General features: G+C 36.5%; 2 protein-coding genes across 2 annotated transcripts; both read right to left on the reverse strand.

The window, feature by feature from the left end:
* Window positions 1–373: 373 nt before the first annotated feature.
* Window positions 374–6,245, reverse strand: LOC127788479 (KH domain-containing protein At3g08620-like). Its single transcript, XM_052316813.1, has 7 exons — window positions 5,787–6,245; window positions 5,538–5,626; window positions 4,692–4,843; window positions 1,488–1,604; window positions 1,232–1,348; window positions 953–1,096; window positions 374–856 (listed from the first exon to the last, which is right to left on the reverse strand). Exons 1-7 carry the CDS (start codon window positions 5,870–5,872, stop codon window positions 710–712), a joined length of 852 nt encoding a protein of 283 aa, XP_052172773.1. The 5' UTR covers window positions 5,873–6,245; the 3' UTR covers window positions 374–709.
* Window positions 6,246–8,013: 1,768 nt separating this feature from the next.
* LOC127809991 (uncharacterized) lies at window positions 8,014–20,603 on the reverse strand. The gene is made up of 5 exons (XM_052349207.1): window positions 20,120–20,603; window positions 12,870–13,046; window positions 10,919–11,107; window positions 9,907–10,071; window positions 8,014–9,472 (listed from the first exon to the last, which is right to left on the reverse strand). The coding sequence occupies exons 1-5, from the start codon at window positions 20,390–20,392 to the stop codon at window positions 9,032–9,034; spliced, it is 1,245 nt and encodes a 414-aa protein (XP_052205167.1). The 5' UTR covers window positions 20,393–20,603; the 3' UTR covers window positions 8,014–9,031.
* Between the last annotated feature and the right edge of the window lie 427 nt (window positions 20,604–21,030).

Raw genomic sequence — 21,030 nt, forward strand, 5'->3', positions numbered from 1 at the left:
TAACAAGAACACCTAATCAAAATTGATTTTGTATCAATTTGGACTCATCATGAATAGCTCCTAACCTAAGTATAGCCCGATCTCATCATGAATTATGCTAAAGACACCCAAATCAAGATAAACCCTAATTTTCTATTCATAAAAAAAGAAATATGGCATCACATGTATATTGAAAAAGGTACCTTGCAATAGGAATTGCATTTTAGGTGCTTTGCTGCTCTATCTAAAAAGCAGTTGTCATCTCAAGGATAGATAGGATTGAAGAAGAGAAGCATGTTAAAACAATACCAAGCCCATCTCACACCCAAAGTCAATTGGCAATAGAAAGACATGCAATGCACTTCTTCATCTCCCTCAATCACCAGGCCAAACATATTGAAACACTGCCCAATTTAATAACAAATAAATTCAATAATTTTGTTCTATGCTTACAACAACACACAAGTCAAGTCAAGAGAAAATGTTGGTTCTTTTTCTTTCTTCCTTGTGCTACCTTATGCTGCTGAGTAAATTCTGCTGCACTACAACTGCTGGCCATGTTTGTTAGCCCACTCCTTTTTTTTTTCTTTTTCTTTTTTAAGTTATAGGAAATCAAGACTGATTTTATTCAGAAGTATAATATGGCATCGTCCTCCACATGTAGCATCTGAGCCCCCCCAGACTGACCATAACTTAGATAGGCAGAGAATTTAGAGAGGCTTGCTCGTCTCTACCAACCGGTTTTCGCACGCTTCATTCCACTAGAACCAAAAGGAGAGACGCTTCCACTTGGCCGCGGGCTCTCTTCTCTGAAGTTGGAGTTCAGCATTGCAAGCTCTCTCAGCTGCTGCCTTTTATAGAAATCCTGTGACTCGTCCTGAAATTAAAGATGTCGAGGTATAATGTTCACGTGAACCGGCTTACAAGAGGCACTTGCACTGGACAAAGAGATCAGGAAAAGAAAGTAGAATACCACAGGTTTTAGTAGCTCTTCTATGATTTCTCTGGTCTGTCTCAGTCGAGCATCAACAATGTTGACTGGTAATTCTGCCTCGACCAAAATGTGCAGTGGATCATTCAAGTGCTCATAACCAGGTCTTCCCCTGAGACTCTCCTCCTGCATGTATATCCAAGTATGGAAGTGAAAGTTAGAAGAAACCACTGTAAATTTTGCTAAATGAATCAAGAATAATGCGTCATACAAAATTCTGTGTGCAATCATAAACTTCAATCATTTGGGAATACATATAACCTTGTCAGGATCTTTTATTGAACCTTTTCCTCTGATGAATACTCTGCAGCCTGTTGAAGCTTCCACGCGCTTCAGGGAATTGCCCCTAGGACCTAGAAGCCGGCCAACAAAATTGAACTAATGTTCACAACAAATGTAGTCAGCATATGCACATTTTGATATTGGGAAAGGATTTCAAAATTGTACTTGATGAAAACATGATACTGGAAAAAAAAGAAGAAGAAGAAAAATCAGAGACAGATGTCACATAGCTTACATTTGGATAGGTGTCTACTGGAATCTCCAACCTCAATACCTTCTTCACAATATAGGAACTTGGGCTTCCTGGTGCTGCTTGCCAATCCATTGATAACCCTTGAGGTCCCCCGAATCTCTGTTGCATAATGAATACAAGTCTTCTTATTACTTAAGCATTTCGTGATACAAGAAAGAAATGGACAAACTGGACATTTAATGAATTAAAAGAGTAAAAAGGACACTAAAGAAAGTATGGTGCCTAATGAAACAACAAAAAATACATATTAATTTTGCTGCTCCCTACTGACTACTCACATGTTCAACAGTAGGATTTGAAGATTGAAGATGGGAAAGGACGAAATAGAAGCAACTGGTATATAAATTCAACTCACTACTTGAAAATTATTAGGTGCTCAGGTTTATTTCGTCTTACTTGTGATATGCCTTAACAAGTATAAGTAGACCTTTTGGAACGTACCTTAACATGCAAGGTAGACCTTTGTTAAATTGCATTCCTAACTGTCATATGAGTGAGGAAAAATGACTAAAAGCTCACCTTGAACACTCAACAAGCACTTATATTAAAACATGTTCATTGCTAGGATGAGCAAAGTGCAAGTGTGAAACCACCTCGCACCCTTTTGATATGCATGAGTGAGCACTGAAAGCAAGTCAGTCAGCAAAAAATATATAAAAAAAAATATAGAAGTAAAAACTGAAAGCTAGTTCACTGGATCTACACATCATATGACCAGGTTGAACACAACTAGGGGGATTGAAGCAGGTGAAACCACCAACTGATATGTTTGGCACCACAACTTCATATAAATTATTGCCACAAGTAAACAATACTGGAACGGATGGAAGCACAGAATGAAAGAGCTAGACAAATTTGCAACACTGACCCAATTACACATCCCTAAAGACTAGAAGAAGTTCATCAGGCTTTCATCTGCAAAAGTATTTCTGCATTGTATATAAAATACATGCAAATGGACATGACTCCTTATGTTATATATGGAAATGAACACGCTAAGTTTTCTTTCTTTCTTTCTTTCGTTCTTTATTTATTTATTTATTTATTTTTTGCTGAGTAGTAGTTAGCAATACAACGCATCTAGAAGGCCTTGGTTTCACGCTAAGACTTCTAGATAAAAATTGGCATTAGTTCAAGATTCTAATCTTCCACTGGTACATAGGCACAATAGTTGGCTGGTTGGAGATGTTTCTTTCAACCTTGACCATTACCATCATCGAATCAAATAATCAGCTGGTTGGATGAAAATTTTTCAACCTCCCTTTCATTTTAAAGTCCAAAGTTTTCCATGGGTAAACCAATCAAATCGAGAAAGGATTTGAGGGAAACCATATTAGACTCTGCAGCTTCATCCAATCTCAAACTCCCAATTACTGTGATTGTTGCTCGCAGAGATCATGATCTTGAAGCTCTTTCAAGCAGATGAGATGTGCATCCATTAATTTCTTTATCAACCCAATGCAAAAAATAACACGAAAATTGTCATTTAAATTAAATATCTGATACTCAAATCCTGAAGCATAATATGCTGCCACATGAATTCAGATTATAGTTACTACAAATACATATTAGAACACTAGAAAACTAATCCAGCTTCCATTACACTAATCCGTGCTACCAATTGAACTATACGTGGCCCTGCAGATGAGAACCTACAAGATCATACACCCAGCCACAAGTTAAGACAAAAAATCATGAATGCCTGTGCACTACCAATTGAACAAGCATATTTGCTGAAAAAGGAGGAGCAGGGTGGGGTAATATGGTAAAACAATCATCCAGCTCTTTGCATTTCACACTTTAAGTATAAGACCTTAATGACTTATTATTGGAATCATTATGTATCCAGTGATAATATGCATATTCATGCAACATGTATGCAATGGTATAGACCCTATAATCAGTAATAAGGAAGAGAAGTAAATCACCAAAATAACCAAAGTCCATTACCTACAACAAATGCAGAAATTGAGAAAAGATCACACACCAAGTACTGTATCATTTGGACTAAAAAGACATTTTTTTTCTCATGGGGCCAGTTCAGCTAAACTACCTATAGAAAAATTTGCATGCAACTCATTTGTTTCCATTGTGATGGCTCCGTATTTTGGCAAGTGTTATATTTAAGCAGTTAAATCCAGGGTATCCACTGCATCCCATAAATGTGGATGAACAATTAAAATTTTTCCAGTACAAAGCTGTAAAAAAGTCAACAATGCAATATGTAAGAGGCCCCATCTCATGCGAGATGGACCATCATATGAATTAATGTGATCACCAGCATGCCAAAGGCATCTTCTCATGTGATATATGGACCATCATATATAACCATTGAGCTTAAAAATGGAGGGATCAGCGATACAGATAAAATTTTGTCATAAATACTTGGTTATACTGAGTAAACAACACTTCCAGCCTTAACTCTCAGAGAAAAAGCTATTCTACAAAGAGTAAAAATACTAATATAAAAGATAAAGTTATCCCTTTCTCTACAAGCTTAAGCTTCTATACAGCTAGGTGGTCAGCAATCTAACATAGTATCAGAGCAAACAAAACTCCAACCTCCTCGCCAACCCAATATTTAATAGTAGCAAGTCTTTGGACCAGTTATGTAGTCAAGTTTGGCCATGCGTGAAGGGGCATGTTGAGAGTAAAAACAATATGTAAAAATAAAGTTATATCTTTTTTAAAAGCTTCAGGCTATTAGATGAAGCGGTATTAGTTAGCTCCCTTAACTCAAACATATGGCTGTGAGACAGTGATCAAGCTTTTAGTTTTGGATGGAACAACAACAATCCCAAGCCTTAATCCCACTAGGTTGAGGTGGCAAGCTTTTTGGGTGGAAAACAAAATAATTTCTACAATATAAATGAACAGTGCGGATAGGCAAAGCCAGTGGTCAAAATTATAATGCAGTAAGGTAAAATGAATAACCAGAGGCCAATTTTCTTTAAGAATAACTGTCTTCTACTTCTAACTTCTATATAAATACTTCGGCGTTGATTCAGCTTTCTCAAGTTCTACATACACAAAGATGTTCTGCAAGCCAGGATGCAGTTAAGAATGTAAGGAAAAACAACTAAGTTAACCAGGCATATATAATTGTGCAATAGAAGATCAAGAGGAAAACTAGGGATTGCAATTCGGGTTCACACAACAAGCACAGGTGGCATTGCATATACTTACTTCATGTGGATGACCACTCCAGCCACCTAGACCTGTTGCACCAAGATTTGGAATTATGTCTGAAGAAGCCATTGATCTGGGGCTTGCACGTTGCAATCTGTCTAACTCATTAAATCCATGGTTGGGCAACATTCCAGAAACCCTTAATATCTCTGTCAAAAGAAAACAGCAGCAAAATAGTTTCTCTTGCAAAAAGGATAGAAATTAAAATAACTAGGAATTCTTAAGATATTTCCAAAGATCACTAGACAACTATAGCAAGAAGTCCATAAGATGCATGCATGGAATGGAGAATTGAAGGAAAACCAAAGATCATGATAGAAGGAACAAAATGAAAGCAAATATGCATAAAAACAGTTAATTGATCTACTCAAAACAACTCTTGGAGGAGGAACAGAAACCTTGATTTTGTTCACCACAGAGGTGACACAACCAAAAAACGAAGAAAGCAATATCCTGATGAGTATGCACAAAGCCTAAAAAGCAAAATTTATTGAGCGTCACAAACAACCCTCAATAATCTCTAACTAATTTCAAATTTGGTAATTTTCCGATATCTTTCTAACATAAATTTCAATCAATTTGTTAGCTAATTCAGTTTCTGGGACATGCACAACTCTCCATCTCTACTTTTCGTTCTATCACACACACACACACACACAAGTATATAGAAACCTGTGTTGCAACATATGTATATTTTTATTAACTGCTTGCTTACAACTTCTAGCTCGCTATACTAGCAAAACTAAGGGAATTGAACAACAAAATCATACAAAGCAACCAAAAACAAGATAAACCCATTAAAAATAGAAAGCTTTAGATCGAAAATTAAGGACAGTTACCAACCTTGATTCAACAGTCGGCTGCATATGGGAACGACTTGCACGAAAGGCTCAAGCTTCTGGCGCTCCGCTAACAGCTCAGCCAAGTACTGACTACAGGAAATCAACACCACCCAGAAACAAATAAAACCCAAATCAATCAAATCTATCAGTTACCCAAAGTCGCCCCCCAAGCATTAGAATCGAAACCCAATAATTGCCCTTGTGTCTAAAATAGGTGAAAATGGAAAAACAAAAAGTTGGATGTGATTACCCATCAACATCTGGGTTGTTCCTTATGTGCGGAGAACCAGCTCTTGCAGGCGAGAAATTCAAATTCTGAGTGAATAAACTAGACATGGCTAAAAGGGGATTTGAATCTCGATTGAAAAAGTAAAAAGCAAGAGAGAAAGGAAGTCAGTCCCAGAAAGAAAGTTCACACGGAGAAAGAAGAAGAAGAAGAAGAAGAAGAACAGCAAACCCCCTGAGAAAAGGAGAAAAACAAAGAGGTGGAAAATTGCCAAAATAAAAAAAAAAAAAAAAATTGGCCGAGTGGAGAGGAGAGGCTTTTCCGTCTCAGTTGTTCGTTCGAACTGGAACAGGAACAGGAACAGGAACAGCTGTGGGGTACATAGATTAACACCTGTGAATTTGCTGGCCTTTTGTTGGCTTGTAAAGGGTTTTTTCTTTCTTTTTATTAATTTTAACAGAAGAATTGGATTGGGAGTAGAAAGAAATAAAGAAGGAAAATTGAAGTGGGAAGAAGCAGCCTTTTGTTTAGCCTTCCCTTTGCTGTAAGATTTTAGATTGACGTGCAGTGTGACTGTATTTGACAGCCAGACAGAGACAAAAGCCGCGAGTTTCTCCTTCGCCTTCCCACGCGCTTCAACTCGGCGTGACAAATACACTTAATCATGAATTCTTCACTTCAGAATTATTATTATTAAATAATAATAATAAATAAAAATAAATAGTGCAAAACTTAATATTAATCACCATCAAAATCAATCAATTGAATGGGGATGGCGCTGGGACTTCCCTGTATTTAATCAGATACAGCATATAACTATATAGTGTTTGAAAGCTATTGTGATATATGTATTTATAAACAAACATTCGGAAGTCCAAAAGGATAATCCATAATTATATATTCATTATTTTTTTAAAAATTTGCATATGAATTTTTGTTATTAATAATTTTATCTTTAATTTATCCAAACAATACAATGTTGAAAATAAAAAAAAAAAGAAAAATTTAAAAATTGGGAAGGGTGTTAGTGAGTGAGTTGAACTCACGAGTGGAGTGGGCGCGTGGGAAACGCAGATCCGATTTTATGAATATTCGCATCGAACGTAGTCGAGTCAGGGATCTGTGGAACTTGGTTTTGGTTTGGTTTGGTTTTGTGTCCTTTTTAGAGTGATTTTTCTCATCACCACACACACACAATTTTTCTCCTTTTCTTTTACCGTACAGATTATTATTATTATTAATTTTGCGGCCCATTGACACTGTAAACCAACTTAGAACTCGATTTTATGTATCTCTCTCTCTCTATATATATATATATATGGTCCGAGCAGAGCACGATTACAAAATTGGCACCGAACGAAACGCCGACTTATTCCCCATCATCACAAGAATCAGCCGCAGCAGCAGCTATGATCAAATAATAATAATAATCGTGCACTAATATATTATTATATAACAGATTTGCCACGATGGGTAGCAGAGAAAACAAACAAACAGCAACGGTCCAGATGGTTATATTCCCTAACCTTGGAATTTAGTAGCAGTGTAGGGATGGGGTTGGATTGGATGAATAAATGTAATAATAAATAAAAAAGATTGGGGGGGGGGGGGGGGGGGGAGCGATTTAAGAAGAAAGAGGGAGGCAGGCAGGCAGGCAGCAGCATTGGATTCCAGTGGGAGACGAGCCTCTTGGGGCCGGGAATGGAAATGGCAGAACAAAAGGGTAGTTGTTGGGCCGGAGACAACTATGTGTGGATCACAACCAGCCATTAACACCCTTCCAATTATTGACATCATGCGCATCTCGTGGTTCTACTGTACAATGCTTAATTCTATATATAACAACACAACATTTTGTCCATACCTACCTATTTATATTATTATGGCGACCATGGCAAGAACAAACCTTATGATGCTGCTATGCTATGCTAGCTAGAGTTCCCATAAAATCTGGCAATTTAACTTCCGGTAACTCCAAGCTTACGGTTTGATCCAGAGCACCAGTTGTGGTGTAGTTCCTCAGTTTGGCTGGCTTTTGATATCTTCTGCTTCTGTTTCAACTGCTCGCCTACCTGCACGTTTGGGATTTTTGAATCTCTTTGTCCTTTAGCTTTTACCACATAAATTCTAAATCGCCAATCAATCTGTCAATTATTTCCAAATTTAACAAAATATACAGAAGACAATTCATATCGTATTAATATGAGTACTGCATAATAGCACCGAGTGGAATCAATAATCACCAACTACAACTGCAGGATATTGGAGGCTAGAATGGAGAACAAAGATAACATTGATCTTTTGAGATATTCCAGTACAATGTTTTCAAAGAGAATGTCAGAAGACTTAATACAAAAATCGGAAAAAATTCACAGAAGCAACACTTGGGGAAATCTTGAAAGAACACTTTTCTGATAACTACATTCTAATAGTTTGGACAAAACTTTTTATCCACTTCCAGGCAAGTTACTTTACATAATAAGGTACCATGCTCATATAATCTAGTACCATTGGAGGAAAAACTGAAAAAAAAAAAAAAAAGGAAAATCTAAACTAAATAGAAGTACAGCCGCTCTCAGACAAAAAAAAAAAAGAATACAGCCACTGATGTAATTCTGAATAGTAGTCAATCAAAAGATCAACTTGAAAAGGCCTACAAGAAAATTCATCCCTGTCAATAAATCAAAAACCAAAATGCTTCAAATGGTATTAGTCCGTGTATTTCTATATAGATAATTCCAATCCATTGCCAAACCTAATTGCATACTCAATGTCTACAGTACTATGTTCTCAGATGACCTTTCAACCCATGACTTGCTACTAAAAAGCACCTTGGACGTACTAAGATAGACCTACATACCAGTAGCGATAAAGGCAGGTCGACTCAGGCTGTACTCATAAACGTGTTAGGAACAATGAAAGGCTTCGCTGCTAATAGGAATGGCTTAACAAGCTTTTGTATTCTTTGCATAAGTAAGCATGTGTGCATGTTCATGCTAGAAATGCAATCTATTAGCTGCGAAGCCTTGCCACAAAAGAAAGAAATTACTTCATAGGGCTGCACAAAATAAGTTCCCATGAGTGACTTGAAAAAAGTTCTATTACCTTTTTGTGGCAATGACACTGGAATTAGAAAATCAAAGAAGCAAAAAATTTATATTTTGGCCAAGCCACGGACAAAATTGCAACAGCTGACAAGCTATCAAAAAGGAAAATCATATTGATACAAATTCAAACCTTCGTTTGAAATTGGGAAAGGAGCAGCATCTTCATGAAAGATGGGGTGATATTTTCAGTGGTTCCTCCTCTGGGATGTGGATAAAGGAACTTAAGGGGGTCAAACTTGGGGAAATTTCCAACCGTTCTTGTGATGGTATAGAGAGGACGTCCTGGCTTAATTGTGGACGTGATGTTATAGGGAGGGAAGAAACATCATGGCTTAAAGTATGTTGAACCTCAGGGGTTGGGAATGAGACTGAGAAGTAATCTTGTGTTGCACCTGCAGAATGCATTTTATTCAATGGAGATACCTTGATGGGATAAATTTCAGTGACCTCTTCGCTGCCCTCATCCAAGTACACAACATCCTGCATGGTTAGCTGGTGGTATTCAACAATTTCCCTTAAAAAGCGGTTCTCCCTTGCAAAGACTGAGTTTTCCTGTGCCAACCGAGCCTTCTCTGCCAGTAGTGTCTCAAGCTGAAGCCGAATCTGATAAAGAGAACAGAAGCATCAGAATACTGAGTGTATTCTAAACAAATTGATTTACTTCAGTCAAGCTTTTTGTTCCATCCCAAAGAAAAGGCAGAAAAATCGTGTCTAAGACAAGGAAAAAACAAACCTAATGCATTGAAACACAAAACTATGCATTGATCGAATATCAAATTTCCTTACTGATAATAATTGATGCTTTGGATACAAATAAGTGTTCTAGAACTAAGGCTGATCATTCAAATCACCATACAGAAATAAAATAAAGAAATGTATAGCACTAAGAGGGAGAAATTTTTTTCTCATTTTTTTTTGGGTCCCTGCGCCGCGGCGGGGGGGGGGGGGGGGGGGGGGGGGGGGGAGGGGGTTTGCTGCTTAGGGAGTTTGAGGCGTGAGGGAGAGTTGCAGACTAGTGGAAATAAGAAAATGCATACCAAATCATCATCTTCCGGATTATCTCCCTTTTCAAGAGACTCTCTTAGAATTCTATTTTCTTCTTCCAACTGAGCACAACGCTCCTTTGCAAAAGCTAGGTCTGCTTTGACTGTCTTCAGCTCACGAAGTAGCAGCTTTGCCTTTGCAGCCATAGCCATGGCAACCTGGGATGTGAACCAGAAGACATATCATGCATCTTGCTGACATAGTTAAAGTAAAATATTAGCCAAACAGCATGTGACAGTTCAGCAAATAAATTCTCAAGGTGGTCATTTCTTCAAGTTCCTGCCCTCTGAGGGTATGATACCATCATGATAGAAGCCAAGGACAGTAAAAGGAAGATGGGAACCCAATAGTTCAGCAAAAGGAATACAGAAATGTAAAGGGATACATTTTCAAAATCTATGACCAATCACATGCTTGTATCAACACTTAATTTTAGCAGACCACCAATATAAGCAACACAAATACTAACAATAAGAAACCAAACGATAGCAGGAAGCTTAAGACACACTCAACATATCATGTAAAACACAAATGACAATAACAACAAACCAGGGAAATTTTACAGTAGTATCAATCATAAATTAAATAGGAATCCTGCAGAAAGTATAACAAGACAATGAATCCATGCAGCCAGATAGGCATGCTGAAAATGACATGAATAGTTAGGCAACTGTTCCAGACTTGCAAACAACACCATTATGAATATCCCACAGCTGTCAAATTGCATGAAAGATAAATATTTAGGAATTCTGAGGATTAAAAGGGCACCATAAAAGAAGCCTTCATGTCCTCAAAAAAGTAGCAAGATAGGTTTCACTTGGTTAGACCTTGGGTGCAGAATAGATACAAGGGACTCAATTAAAGCATTAACTTGAACAATGCATGTATGAGAACCTAGGTGGTGGGTTCAGTTCTAGCTTTCAAATATGTTAGAAAAATAGAAGCAGAACCCCACACACCCAAGATACTCCATTGTTTAAACTAGTAACACAGTTGCCACCTTACGTCGCGAGATGCCTTCAGTTGAATTTCCAGATCAGCATGCATCTGAGTCTGCATTGGAGGCCGTTGCCGCACACCAATATTCAACATCTGCTTCTGTCTCTCAGAGGAACTCCCTTGTTTCCTTATTTGCAGCTTCCAAGTTTCTTGAATGATGTCTGCAGTCCGGTTCTCCACAATATTAAGACCCTCCTGAAAAAGTATGGGGCAACATTGGTGAAAACAAAAGAAAGCATTAAAAACCATTGAACCACCACCAGATTCCTCAGGTAAATGGAGCAACTAATAACCAGTCAAATGCAACATGTGGAACATTGGATAAATAGCTAACATATTCAACTACATATATATGTTGCTGCGGGTAGATGTGTGCATGTGCTTATGCATAAATGAATGTATACAAGTGATGACAAAAAAAAAAAAATAAGAAAAAGTTCAAATTTACTTGTGTCCATCTATAAAAGATTGCTGAGTGTGTTGGTTTTGGTAATAGGCATTGGCTAGGTACAGACCAGAATTTCTACTACATTGCACAAGTAACAGTCCTCTCAATCCATAACAATTGAAAACCATAGAATTGTTAGCATGCTGCTGGACCAAAACCATACTTTTACATGGCTTCTTTGGACAATACACAGACCATGTAATTGCAGTTTATCCTTCATTGCCCTTGATGTTAACAATAGACATACTATGCAACTGGAACCCATAATGATAGGTTGACAATCAGGATAACAGTGGAAGTGATGGGAGTCATGGGACCTTAAATAAAGGGACACTATGATACTCTCTATGCAGTCGTGGCAGCAGATAACATCTGTTGAAATGGGTGCAACGGATTGAGGGGTGTGAACAATGATTGTAACATCCGTGAACCAACAGCAGTATAATGATGGCGATAGCTATGTGATGGTAATTGCAGTTTGGCAGGGATAAGAGTTGTCTTTTTTTTTTTTTTTTGGCTAAGTAAAACTTTTTTGTAATAAATCAAATGGTTACATCAATAGCTAAAGGAGGCAGTTGCAGCAGTGGCCACAATAACAGAGGACATTGTGAGTGGTGACACAGAATGTGCTGCAACAGTGGCCACAACAACAGAGGACATTGCGAGTGGTAACACAGGATGTTTCAATGGCAATTTCATAATTGCAGCAAGCTGTTTCAATTAAACTGATAACACTAGCATTCTTTGGTTGTTCATATCATTGATTTCATTTGTTCTCTATGTTCCCATATCTTACATGCTAATTGGCCCTCTTTTTTTCCATATAGATTACAAGGCATGTTCAACACAAGATTCTTGAACCAACCTAGTGCATCCCGTAGATTCTCAAAACAATGTAACACTCCACATGAAGCTTACCTCAAAGGCATTTACCAATAGTGCCACCAATGTAACTAAGTGAAGATGTAATTGCATCTAGGCCCTTGTGTAGTGCAGGATTATCCATCTTTTGGTTGTTTTCAGTTGAATGGCGAAAGCTATTATACTGAAGGAAACATGTGGATGAAAGAATCAGATCATAAGATCCAAAGACATTCAAGAGTATTTTAACACTACATGACAACTATATATTCTAGAACAAGGCGTAGACTAGTTAATCACTAAAATTGGATTTTCATAAGACTTGAGTTAAGTAAACACCCGATACTGTTTACAGTAAAATATATAACCAAACCAATAAAAAAAATTGATCCACTCAGAACTACAACTTCCATTTTCATCAATCATCATAAGCAATTGAGAGTTGGCATATAATGCTAGGCACGGTATAGACCTAAATTAATTTCACATGTGATAAAAGAGAGAGATATTTGGGTGACCCCTGGCTGAGCAGAGTGCAAAAATTATGATTTATGCAACCCCAAGTGATTGGCCAAAGGCTTTGTTGTGCAGAGTTGAGGTATCCTACATTATCATTGTACAGATGCAATTTTCAAGCAGAATTCTCACCTGACCCCTTGTTGGAGCATTAGGCATTTGGAATCTTGTTCTTACAAGTGTTTCAAATTGTGGGGCTGCATTATCATCTTCAATAATGGCTTTAGTTTTTCTTGCCAAAGTGCCCCAAAATCCATGTTTTTGCTCATCCAAAGTTTTCATTGAATTATACTCATGGGTGGCAGAGTCCTACATCACACGCATCAAACTTTATGAGCTAGAAAAATAGACAGTAAGTTTAACTAGTAGAAATTCGTAGAAAGAGAAATTATCATTAGCAACTGAGGTAATATATTATTCAAAAAGGATGCGCACTAGTACGAGTTGAAAATTAAAGTAAAAAGCATCCGAAGTCCAGAAGAGACATCCATCAGTATGCAAATTGAGAAGTGACCAAATGAACTCAGACTAACATTCAGAATACTGCACAACAAAACCATCTCATGACTAAACTTCCAGTAATGAAACAACTCAGGATGATGTGAGATCACTTATTAACAAGTCATTTAAGATACTTAAATGTAAGAAAGAATAAATATAAATACGTGAAAAGAATATTTGAAGCAACTCATAAATTACAGATAAGGAATGAATGGTTTGTGTATTTTCCCCAGATTTCAAGGCAAAGAAGCTCAAGTTCGGTTCAGGAGAAAGTCAATGACCAATTGAACAGAATAAGAAAGTGAAAAAGAAGATAGAGACAAGAAATTTTCTTATCTTAAATCTAATGATTGCATGGTCAAAGAAATGGCTCAAACTCAGTAAACAGAAAGTATCAGCAACATAGAAAGCTGCACCAAACATCAGAAGGAAACTATGTTCCCTCCCTCATCGTTCATTTTTACTTGTACTCAAATAGACAAGTTGTTGAAAACAAAGTGATCCAGGGGTGCTATGCCTAGCAGGAGGACTTAGAAATATAACAATAACGACAAGCCTTAATCCTGCTAGGTGGCTTATCAGGTCTTAGAAATTAATAAAGAAATTAACTAGATTACAAAGGCAGAAAAACTGCACAATCTAACAAAAAATTAGTTGGTCTCCCTTCCTCCCTCGCACGTCCATGCGCAATATAGCAATTAGCATCCACCCTGACAACATTTTTTTTCTTTCAATGGGGCAGATACAAACCCAGAAAAATAAATAAATAAACTCATGATCCAGGTAAGGGACTGGTACGGAGTCTCCAACCAGCACATAAATTTTTATTTCATTCAATTTACATACAATGATGCAATCTTTTTTTTTTTTATTCTAGACATAGGATTTTTTTGTCTCAAAACAAAATGTCTCTTAATCTTTATATATGCTCCTTCCTATTGCCAAACATGGACGATGATACTCTATGAATGATATTTTGTTTTTAAATTATCTATTTTTATTCTTATTTTTAATCTTCAGAGCTACTTTATTTATCAATCTATTTTGTTATTATTTCATGTTGCCCAGATAAATACCCAAGAGGGGGTGAATTGGGTTTTTTGAAAAATATTTAACTTTTGCTCTTTGTTGAAAAATCTTTTTAATGTGATCTTTTAACTTAAGATTACAATAAATTATGGAAATAGATATGTTAACCTAGATCTCACCCTTTTATATGATCACTCAATCACTCAAACTCACCCAACGACCCCTCTCTAATTTGTAATGAATAGAAATCAGAATTCAATCAAGAAACCAGTCAAGAACTGCACACAACACACAAGATTATCCTGGTTCGGTCTCAATAAAAGACCTACATCCAGATTAGCTTTTGCCCCTGCTTTCTCCACTATCTTGAATCCAAATACAAGATTACATGTGCCCTAAAACACAACTCTCACCTAGCCCATAAACCTGAAAGCTATATAGAGTTGTATACAAGAAAGATATTCACTCCTTCTCACTGCACAATCTCGCTCCAATACAGCTTGAAAACCCACAATAGAAAGCACACCCAAAGCCTACCTCTCGGCCCCTATTTATAAGCCATAGGGGCGGGAGATTCTACCTGACCGACTGCCCAAAGAGTAGTTACAACAAACTCAGTCAGACCTGACTTCTAGAAGACATAACAGAAAATACAACATGATATTTTCCCTCACATTACAAGCCCTAATCTAGAACAAATGTATCCTAACAAGATAAAGCATGCAACCACAAGACACAAGAGAATTTTATAGAGGTTCAGCTCTATAAAGAGCCTAATCCTCTCTCTCAAGACTAAGCTTGAGGTTTCACTAGGGAGAAAATAACTCTAGCTTTTAATTGAAACTAGAACCAACAGCAAATCTCTTGTCTAAGCAAGAATAAACACTAACTTACCACTAGCACATAGAATTCCCTCACATACAAGTGAGTAAATAACAAACTTACAACCAAGAGCTTCAATCAAACAAGTAATTAGCAACGGCAACAAATTGTTCACCAGCACTTGAACTCTCTTGTTTGAATGCTCTTCAAAGTTTGTTCAACATGTGTATCTTTCATTAACAACTAACTCTCCTTATATAGTGACCATTTTAAAAAAAGTTGTTACAAACACAAGGAGAGAAGAGAATATCTGAAGGTTTTTAAATTACTTAAGCTTTATCTTCAATTTTTTTCAACAGCTATTGGGATCGACATAAACATAAGAGTGCTTTGTACACAAGGTCAAACTGATAAAGATGAGGGGACAACTTAAGGCATAATTGAGCATAAACTTTATGGAGACAAAAAGTATCAAAATCTTCAAAAAGCTAACCAAAAGTAGCTTTATTTCAAAAAGAGAGCTTTACCTTTATGCATGGAAATGTTAGGTCTGAGTAATAAGGTACAAAGGAAAAAAATGACCATGGAATATATCTCTTGACGTGCACCAAAAAAAAAAAAGATACGAAGAGGGAAGAAATCATAGATGATCACTTAACTTCGGTCGACTGAAGTTACATCTTCGATCAACCGAAGATCAAATGTCAACGATCTGGTTGCCTTCAATCGACTGAAGATAATTCTTCGATCGACTGAAGTTATCCAGTGACTCTAGGCAAAAAGTTTGGTCAACTTATTAGTTGACTGAAGATGGAGACCAAACTTTCTGGTCAATTTCGATCGATTGAAGATGTTCTTCAGTCAACCTAAGTTACACATAGACAAACACGGACTTTATGCCTTACTTCGGTCGACTGACACACAGATTCAATCGATCGAAGATACGTGGACACGAAAGAAATATAGATCATGCACACACAAATGTATACATAAATTTTATAGGAATCAAAATCATTTTTGTAAATTTTAGGGGAATAAATTTTTGTAAGCATCAAAATCATTTTATTTTAACACCCTTGAGCATAACATTTCAGTTTTTTTAAATTTGAATTTTAATTAATAATATAAGATGTGAAACATCCATGCGGTAGGAAAAGAAATATGGTTAAGAAAACAACACAAGTTTTAGAAATAAATTACTCTTTATTTTTATTTAAATTAATTGAGTGACGAGTGTATGATGGGTAACAGGCACCCATTACCCTACGGAGATGGGAATGAAATGGGAATTAAGTATATTATCTGATAAGAACCATGACAGGACTGGAAAAGGGATTCAAATGGGGACGGAAAAGAGGAACCCGACAGATTAATACTCCCTGTGTCCAAAACCCGGTCCATTGCCATTCCTACCCAAAATTGTAGTATCCCCCATCCAATTGAGTAAACCAATACTTCTTGACTCCTAAGGAAAGGAATTAGCAGCGTGAAGCAACCCGCGTGAGCCTCTTGTGTGTTCATTCCTTCCTCTTTTCTAGTCGCAAGGTGCGCAACTGCATTTCTTATCTCCATAGCTTGGCACATGCAAGAGTTAAGAAGATCTAAGGCATGTTCTTCTAATATTTTCTTCTCTTCTTTGGAAAGTTCCTATTATTTTATATAACTTGCGGGTGTCCTTTACGTTGCAAGTCCATGTGCTCCTTTACCTATTTGGCAAGTTGTTTTATCTTTTCTTCTGGGGTTTCTTATGTATGAGATATATGGTGGGAGCTTAAGAACCATTTGTATTCCACTAAGCATAAGCACAACACACTAATTTTGTTGCAGTTTCTTTCAGCTTAATTAATACATGCCTGCCTGCTTGCTTAAGCATTGAATAAAATGATTATCATTTTTTCACCCGTATGTACATTGTAAATATATTCTCAAAATGGAATTCCATGGTCTACTGAGATATTATTCATAAAACTTTTGGTCCCAAGTTGTTTTTGTTCTGTTTTGGATTGCTTGTAATTGTGCAATAAGAACTATTTGATCTGTGTATAATCTATGCAATGAGATTTGTATAATTTGTGTTTTTTTAACTTCATGGAGATTTTTCCTGTTATGGTCTGAGTAATAACTAATGACAATTTCTGAATTATGTTGTTTGTTTTTACAGAATATGGCATGCTCACAAAGTGGCATCACACAACAATGTTTTGTGAGCGGGTCTTCGTCTGATGAACTAACTCATCAATCAATACCGATGGAGAGTTCTCAAGAGGTGAATGCCCCTGATAAGGAAATTGGTGGTAGGACTAGAAGTGATCTATGGAAACATTTTCAAAGAATCATTAATAAAGAAATTAAGTCCCAATGCAACTATTGTAAGAAATTACTTGCGGGTAAATCAACGAATGGTACATCAACTATGAAGCAACATCTCAATAGGTGTCCTAAGAGAAGATTGGTAAGAGATATAAGACAAATCTTTATAAAACCTAATTTGAAATGAGATCTCTCTTCTGGTCCATATGATGAAAAAAAGGAAGAGAGAAATTAGGAAAGATGATCATTATGCATGATTATCCTCTTTCAATGGTGGAACATAGTGGATTCGAAGATTTCACAAGTACCATTCAAACTCTTTTCAAGTGTCCTTCTCATAATACTTTGAAGAATGATATCATGAGGATTTATAGTGAAGAGAGCGGTAAAGTGATGAGTTTGATTGAAAACATTGACAGTAGTAGGGTGGCTATTACAACGGACATGTGGACTTCTAGTAACCAAAAAAGGGGTTTTATGACTGTTAAAACATATTTCATTGATAAGTCTTGGACATTGCATAACAAAGTTTTGAGGTATGACAAGTATTTTTTAACTTAGTATATTGTTTTATTGTTGTTAAATTTGATAATAGTAGTTTTAAACTTTAAGTTTACTAATAATTTATAATTGTATGTCATTTAGGTTTATCTATGTCCCTTGCCCTCATACAAGTGATGTGTTGACCGATGTGTTAATTGATGCTATGCTTGGGTGAAATGTGGACTCAAGATTATCCACAATTACAGTGCATAATTGCTCCACCAATGATAGTATGATTGGTAAGATTAAAGTAAAATTGAATGTTTGATGTCTTTTGAATGGTGGATCTTTATTGCATGTGCGTTGTTTTGTTCTACCCATATCTTGAATCTTATTATTAAAATTGGTTTAGATGTGATTAAGCATGCCATTGATAATGTGAGGGAAAGTGTGGTTTTTTGGACAGCATCTCCAAAAAGAATAGAAAAGTTTGAGGACGTTTGTCGATAAATGAAAGTGCCTTATGCTAAAAGGTTGGGTTTGGATTGTCCGACTAGATGAAACTCTACTTATTTGATGCTTAAAACTGCTTTGGTTTATAAGTCTGTGTTTCCTCAACTTAAATTGTTTGAATCACAATATAAGAATGTGCCAAGTGACAGAGATTGAGAAACTGCAAAGGATGTTTGTGATAGATTAGAGTTGTTTTATAATGTAACTGAGTTGTTTTTTGGAACAAAATATCCAACTGCTAATATGTACTTTCCAATAATTTGTAAGGTTAAGTTGACATTGAATGAGTGGGTCAAGTCTCCCAATGAAGTGATTAGTACAATGGCAAAAAGCATGTCAGATAAGTTTGATGTATATTGGAATGTGATTCATAAGTTGATGGGTGTTGCTATAGTGTTAGATCCTATAAAAAGAACAAAGTGAATGATGTGAATAACCAAGAATGTACATTGCATGTGAGCGTCACTCAAAGAGAGAATTTCATTTCTTTTGATGATGAATATCAATCTTTTCTTAAAAAGAGTAAAACTACTAAGGTTACTAATTTCATAACTGAATTGGACCTTTACTTGGATGAAAATGTTATAGTTGATAATGGTCAGTTTGATATTTTACTTTGGTGGAAAGTGAATAGGGTGAAGTATCCTACCTTGCAAACTATTGCAAGAGATATATTAGCCATTCTTGTATCTACTGTTGCTTTGGAGTCGCCATTCAGTTCTAGTGGGAGACTGGTGAATTCTCATCGTAATCGACTTCACCCAAAGACAATAAAAGCATTGATGTGTGCCCAAAGTTGGTTGTAAAATGAAGTGGAAAAAGGTTAATTTATTTCATTTACTAGTTATTTTTTATTGTTAAGACTTTAAAATTTTCATATTAATTTACTTTTTATATTTATATTTTTGTTAGATAGAGCTGGCTCACTCATTTCAGATGGATATACATCAATTTACGAATAAGATATTAATGTTGTTAATGAAGGTATTAACTTTCGTAGCTAAATTTTTTTAGCTTAAATTACAATTTAATTATGCAAATATTAATTTATTGATCTTAACAATTGTAGGTTTGGAGATGTGATTTTCTATCCAGGATGTTTGAAGTTAATTTGTAACTTTATGCAAGAGGAAGGTAATTTCATTAGAGTTTGTCTTTGTTTGTTGTGAAGTTATCAAAAATTCTTATGAATGCTATTTGCAAGAGTTTTGTCTTTGTTTGTTGGTATAGATCGAACTAAAAAAATCATGATTAAAACCGAAACCAAATAGTTTGGTTATAGTTTTTAAATTTTAAAATCAATGGATAATGGTTTTGTTTTGGTTTTAATAGTTTAATTTGGTTTGGTTATGGTTTTGGCAAAAAACAGAAACCAAACAGAACCATTGCCGACTCCTAGGCCTTTAAACAAAGTTGTGGTTGTTCCAGCATGTTGCAAGAAGTAGTTCACCGATCCCTATTTCCTTTCTATGTTCTTAATCTATAAAATATATAAATGTATATATAAACAATGCACATATCTTTATGTATCAGATCCAATTAAAACCTTAATTTGCACCTACACCCCTGACCGCTTACCAAATAATTTTTTTTAAAAAAAGTACATAAAAGAAAGAAGGGAGATAAGCATAAATTCCGTTAATCTTCAAATCACTGGTAGTTCTTCTATAATGTTGGTAAGCAATAAAGTAATGGAAATGAAGGAGATGAAAGAGGAACCCGACCTTTGGTAAGGGGGAAGGTCCGGAACGAGAAAATGGGGCATGGCTGGGGTCTCGGGAAGGGGAGAGAGTGGAATGGCCGTAAGCGGAGGAGAGAGAAGCGTCGCGGTAGGCGGAAGATGCTCTGATGGCTTTGGCGGCGAGCGAAGACGCGGAAGATGACGACGAGCTCTCGTATGGCAGATGAGGATAAGGCGCACGACGGATATCAGGACCCCCAACCTCTCCCCTAAAGCTCGAGGCCCTGTGCCCTAGCTGCCTTCTTTGATACGCCATGGAAGGAACTCAAACGCCACCGCCACCGCCACCGCGAGAAGGGCGAATCGAGAAACCAAGAAGGCCGGAGCAATAGGAATCCGGCCCCGGAAATGCGATGTTTTTCCGATCTCGACTCGTTCTTCCCTCCTTCCCTCTCTATTTCTCTTCTTCGGTCTCCTCGCTCTTCCCTCCCCTTGCTAAATCCGTCAACGCGAGACCTGCACCCCTGATTTTTCGGCCTCTGTAGAAGCGATTGTTGGGCCAGGCTCTATGTTAAATTGGGCTTCGGGCCCACGAGGCATTCAAATCTGCCGGATATCCCATGAAAATTGTGTATGAAATAGAAAAATTATTTAATTTAATAAAATAAAGAAAGAGAGATTAGAAAAAAAATAAATAGATAAAAATAATTGTGAAAGTCTAGTAGTATAGTATGTTGTTATTTATCTACATACACTAACCTTAGTTTTAACAATAATAATATTCTTAAATATAACAAAAGTACACGTGTTGTGCCTGCCATTAATTTTATATGATAATGAGTTAATGGCGGATTATCACTCATAATCAAAAGTTATCTAAAATGGTCATTTTCATTTTCATGTTAATCACACTTGGTACTCCCCACTACTATATTATATCAAAGTAAACAACAT

The sequence above is a fragment of the Diospyros lotus genome, chromosome 1 (genome assembly GCF_014633365.1).
Source record: "Diospyros lotus cultivar Yz01 chromosome 1, ASM1463336v1, whole genome shotgun sequence".
NCBI lineage: Eukaryota > Viridiplantae > Streptophyta > Magnoliopsida > Ericales > Ebenaceae > Diospyros > Diospyros lotus.